This window comes from Crocodylus porosus, unplaced genomic scaffold, assembly GCF_001723895.1.
Source record: "Crocodylus porosus isolate Cpor-Errol unplaced genomic scaffold, CroPor_comp1, whole genome shotgun sequence".
Taxonomy (NCBI): Eukaryota; Metazoa; Chordata; order Crocodylia; family Crocodylidae; genus Crocodylus; species Crocodylus porosus.
Genome location: NW_017728951.1, coordinates 10,394,436 through 10,400,353, shown reverse-complemented (window position 1 = coordinate 10,400,353; position 5,918 = coordinate 10,394,436). Strand labels below are relative to the sequence as shown.

The 5,918-nt window shown below is 39.8% G+C and overlaps 1 protein-coding gene across 1 annotated transcript in view; it reads left to right on the top strand.

The window, feature by feature from the left end:
- Positions 1-5,918, top strand: part of LOC109324250 (disintegrin and metalloproteinase domain-containing protein 9-like) — a 39,239-nt gene that overhangs the window by 28,715 nt on the left and 4,606 nt on the right. Inside the window, exons 18-21 of the mRNA XM_019556207.1 lie at positions 345-450; positions 1,982-2,114; positions 4,143-4,209; positions 5,442-5,494. Of these exons, the coding sequence (XP_019411752.1) occupies positions 345-450; positions 1,982-2,114; positions 4,143-4,209; positions 5,442-5,494 (359 nt within the window). The remainder of the gene's footprint in view (positions 1-344; positions 451-1,981; positions 2,115-4,142; positions 4,210-5,441; positions 5,495-5,918) is intronic.

Genomic DNA, 5,918 nt, shown 5'->3' with positions numbered 1-5,918 from the left:
ATAAATATATACACTATAGATGATTTATATATGCACATGATTTATATATATATATTTCATATACATACATACACAAACTATATATTTGTGTGTGTGTATGTATATGTTTCACTTTTAATCATTCTTCCAGGAACTTCAATGGAATTTGGATTATACCCTAAGTTAGTATCTGGCAAAGAACCCTCCTTTTTGTCCATCTCCAAGAGAAATTCCTGAAATGAGATCAGAACTAGTTAAGAGGAAAAATAAAACCCAGATAATTAAATAATTCACATGCAAAAAAGGATTATTTGTTTCATTGCAAAACAACATATACTTCATTGTGATGCTTTGTATAATTATAGGTGTGCAACAACCGTGGCAACTGTCACTGCAACTATGGATGGGCTCCCCCTTTCTGTGATAAACCAGGTTATGGTGGCAGTATTGACAGTGGTCCAACTCATATAGGTAGGATGCCAATGCAGTCTGGCTACACCTTGTTAGAAAAAGCTATTACTGTTGACTGTTCTCTTACCTTCTCCTCCTCTTTATTTTCATTATGGTATTGCTCAGGAGACCCAGTCATGGCTTGATTGACTTCAGAGGAGGTCATCCAACAGGGAACTTGGCCCAATGTATATTCTTCATTAGTAAACTTCCAAAAAACAATCTTATCTCTTGCCTCCAAAAATATACTGATTCTTTACATCTGATAGCTATAAACTTGCTGAATGCTTACTTATGTCGAAAGAGATGCAGATCTGTTTACGTCACAGATATTCATGAAGATTAAAGTTTTGGAACTAATCCTGCACTCCTTAGTTACTGAAGAGTCCCACTGAAATTAGTAGAATTATACAGAAGCATAAAGCAAGCAGGATTGAAGCACATATCAGGATTGGTGATGGAAAAGATGGCATTTTTGATTTATTTCTGTAGACTTCATTCAACACATTAAACAAAACTTTTCTTCTCTTTATATACAAACAGTTGTGATCCATAAATTTTTTAGAAATCTATTGATTTGTCAATTTGAAAATAAAAGCTCTTGATTTGTTCGTTTTCTTTAAAAAAGTGACTCTCAAAAATAATGAAAATATATTGATGCTATTGCCTATTTACTTTAAAAATGAAATAATATTCATAATTCTTTGAAACAAACTTAGAGAAAAAAGAAAATTTGCATATTCCTTTTCTCTCTCAGAAGAAAACAGCTTCTGACTTTTTGTGGCTAAATTCTAAATTTTTTATTAATTGTCTAAGTTATATCAAATTTAGTGAAGCTTCAAATAATTATCATGATCTATGATTAGGATCAGAAGAACATGGGCCATACTGAGTTAGACCACTCGTCTGCCTCTCCTCGTATTGTCTGTCTGGCAATGGCAGAAGTGGGTATTATACAGGGAGAACACTGAACTGGACATCTTTAGAGTGATCTGTCCCCAATTCAGTACTCTCCCTGACATCCACCTTGTATTGGTTTAGAGATGCCACGGGAAACATCTCCAACCCTTTTTTTCAATAGCAATTAATACATGTATCTTCCATGAATTCATCCAGTCCCTTCTTGAGTCTGGCTATGCTGTCTGCCTCTGCCACCTCCTGTGGCAATTAATTCTACCAGTTAATTATGCATTGTGTATAAAAAAAATACTTTCTCTTGTTAGTTATAAACCTGTCACTTACTAATTTCAGTGGATGTCTCCTAGTTTCAGTATTCTGGCAGTTGGTGAACAACAGTTCCCTGTTCACTTGGTCCGTACCCCTTATGATTTCATAGACCTCTGTCATATCCTGCCTCAGTCTCCTTTCCAAACTGTAGAGTCCTAGCCTTTTTCATCTTTCCTGGTATGGCAACTGCTCCAGGACCCCGATCATTTTGGTTGCCCTTGTTTGTACCCTAGATTATTCTGAAGATGCTTGTTGCAGCAAAATGTTTGTGTAATGAAGTTACATACATGTGTTAACCTGTGTTGTTTGCATTATTTTTCTTTAGATACATCACTTCGAGATGGCCTGCTTGTGTTTTTCCTACTTGTAGTTCCAGTTTTGATTGGTATTGTCATAGCATTTATCAAGCGAGATGCAATTAAAAGGAAGTTTTGCAGGAAAAGCAGAAGACAACCCAGGTATTCCAAGTGTGTCCTTGTCACAACTAGTGCTATGTTTGTTTCAATTTGGGTCTTAGAGTGGTTCATATTATGAATGCTAAATGAATTCAGCATCGGTGGAACTATTCTGGTTTGAGCAACAATAGAAAATGATTGTCAGAATACCCAATATGAAAACTGAGGCAGTGTCAGCATTCTCTCCAAGCTATTAAATTAGTTTCCCCAGATTTTGCAGCTTGTGATGGGATGACACAGAATTCTTGGGGCAATGAGGCATCATCTGTGTAAATAAAGTTAGCTTAAGAAAAGGTCAATAATATTCTTCTATATTTTGTCATTTAAATATGGCCTTTTGTCTGTTTTTAAGTGCAACCAGTCCCAAATATACCTCACTTTTTCTGCCTATATTATATAATGTTTTAGTAAGGAAAACTAGATCTCCCATTGCTTTTTATTTCTTTGGGATAATAAAAAACTAAGTCTGGGTTTTTGACTAGACAGTGATATGGTGATCATCCAGAAATCTCCAGAAATAAGTGGAAATCATACCAATATTTGGAGATCTAATGTTATTTGTTAGTGCCTTCATTCAAGAAAGTCTTTGTTAGTTTAGGAAGGTGATCAGTATGTGATGGAAGAAGGTAGAAACTTAGACTCCAGATCTGACTGTAGAGCCAGCACATCTCCACGTGGGAGCTTCAGTCCAGTCTTCAACAAGTTGTAATTTGCCACTCAGAAGGAACTGTTATTTAAAAATTGGAGCCTTTGCTTTTTTAAATGAAAATTATGATTATCTATGAAACAGCCAATTTTATAGAAACATCTTAAATTGTGCAATATTTAATTTTTATCTGTCCCACACAATGCTCCATTGATGATGCTTTGAACTCTTTCACAAACTGCTGTTCAGTTCTTGATATGCCACCTAGATACGTGCCTAACAAAGAGCTACATGAAATCCACACATGTAAACTCTGTACCTCCAAAACACTGGGCCAGATTTTGTCCTAAATTATACCCCAAGATTTGATGCATGGAGATGTTTGGATTTCTTATGAAGCATAAGTCTGTGACTCTTCTAGGAACCTTTGTTTTAATTAACACTAATCCATCTCCTCTAGTCATTTCCCCAGTGTCCATTTCTAGTAAATTTTGTATTTACTTATGTTTGTATTTGTGTTACATTAGCAGCTGGATCCAGGCTCCATTGTAGCCGGCACCGTAAAGGGTGCAAACAGTAGTGAGAATTTTCACCCAATCTGGCCACAGAACGCAGTTTATAACCAAGACCAAACACAAGGGCACGCCTGCAGACGGCTGCAAAAACGGCCATTTGGGTGAAAATCTGCATTTTTATTTCTTTGGGATAATAATAAATTGCATGAGCGGTCAGATCAAGATGTTTCAAAACAGACCATCTTCTGTAACTTCTGTCTACCCTGCCTGCCAGCCTCAAGCTGTTTTCAGAATGGGAATGGGAAAAGGGAGCAAAGGGAGTTTGGTTTGGGGGATTTTCAGCCCCCACTGGAGAGTAGGCAGGTGTACTGGGGCCTCCACCTTGGGGGGAGCAATTCACTTACCTTACCCTCCAGCACTGGGAACCCCTAGAAAAAGCTGTTTTTCCCCCTTCCCATTCTGAAACAGGGACAGGCTAGGAGAGAGGAGGGGCTGTTGCTAGGGGAAACTGGCTGCAGGCTCCCAGCCACCAGCTAACTTCCCTTCCCCCTGAAACCAACCGTAAACTTACTATAAAACATTCTCAGTTACAGTGGGGAGTTGCACTTCTGTCTGCACCCTGTGTAAATATATGGTAGAAAGCAATCTCTGCTGCGAAGAGCTTACAATCTAAATAGGCATCCCAGACAAAGTGTGGGAAGGGAAACAGAAGCCCAGAGAAGTGAAGTAACCTGCCCACAATCACAGAGGAGCAGTGCCAGGAATAGAACCCAAGTCTCTGAGCTCTGCCTCAGCTACTGCAGGGCTGATTTGCACTATACTTACATGTATTTAGGTGATTTTTTTCTGATGACATGAATTTTATTTTAGGACTAACAATACACAGCAAGCAAGACAAAGTAATGGACCAAACCAGAATGCCACAAGAAATGATTGGGTAAGACTCCACATGTGATGATCATGATGCCTCCTGCTGACTAAATTTCAGGGGGAAATTGCACCATTTAGGGCAAAAGAAAAATGAACAAGTTCACACACTGTCCATGATGCTGGCTAGAAGTGCCTTCTAGAGCCTAAGTTGGAAGCATTTAAGGGCACATCCACATGAGTGCGCACATGTGCATTGCAGGATCTCAAATGCACCCCTCACACATGATTTTTGTGCAGAGCCAAATTTAGATACTGGGAAATCCTGGTATCAAAAAAACCTGTATCAAAGGAAAGTGGGATGGCACACATGGCATCGGCATGTGCTGCTCGAAACTAGAGCCTGGCTAGCCAGAGCCACGCTCCAGCTGCTGGCCAGGCTTCATGTGCCTGGATTGCCACCACTGCAGCCCCCAGAATCCCCAGGGGCCCAGGTAAGGTCTCAGCCTCCCCTGCCTCATCCAGGGCAGTTTGCCCTGTGTCAGAGAATGTGTACAGGGGTGTTTCCTGGGGACAACTGGGAGCAGCACAAACACATGCGTGTTCATCTGGATGTGTCATCAGGTGTCAAGCTAGATTTTGCCCAAAATGATTTACCTTGTTTCTGAAAATTAGGTAACAACCTGAACTAGTGCCTAGATAGCCTAACTCCTGGTCCTGTACTTAGAACAAAACCCTTGCTTAATTCTCTTCATGCCAGCCTTTTTTTCTCTTACCATCTTTCATGTCTCTTTTTTTTTAACTGCCATACTTTCTTCAACTGCACTTTCTGTTACTACAGGTTTTTAGAGTGCCATGGGGTTGCTTGAATAATAACCTAGTCCGAGCCTACTTCTCTACTTTCCCTATAGATTAGCATGAAAATCACAAGACTGCCACTTTCTAATTACCCTTGTTTCACAGCAAGTCATAGTCTAACAGGAGGAAGATCTAGTGGACCAATAGATCTGGATCCTATTTCCACTAGTATTGCAAACTCTGTGTGAGACTTTGGGTCCTTTTTTTTCCTTATCTGTATAATGGGAATGATGATGTTTTCAGATATCAAGTGGGAGATGTGGGTCTCAGTGCATTAACTTTTGCAAAGCACTTTAAGATCCATGGAAGATCCTACATAGTTGCAAAGTAGTATTAAATCCTGCACTATTTTAAAAATTGTATTTTGATAAACCTGACAGTGCTTTATAACATCACACTTGTGACATCTACTGCTAACCTGATTTTCTATAACTTGTTTTTCAGACTGCAACTTCAAATTCTGCAATGTTCACAATATCACATTTCCCTAATCCAAGGTTTGTATTTTTTTAAAACCACTTATCTATCATATCTAAAATATGGATGTATTATAGTGTTGCTGAAAACACAGGACCTAATATGTTTAACATGGGGCTGGCCAACTGGTGGGCCACAGATGGAGGGATCAAATTAGAATAAATTCTACCCAGCCACTTCTCCCCTACTTGCTCTAGCTGCAGAAGCAGACATGGTCTTTAGGCCTCTTCTTCCTCCAGCTTATCCTCACCTGCCTCAGGTAGCAGGAAGGTGTAGTGCGGAGCAACCCATGGCTTGGGGTGCCTGAGAGGTGCAGTGCAATAGGAAGCCTGGAGCTGGGGAGCTAAGAGTGAGGCAAAGTTTCATAGATTTCATAGACATTAGGGCTGGAAGGGACCTCGGGAGATCATCGAGTCCAGCCCCCTGCCCAAAGGGCAGGAAGTC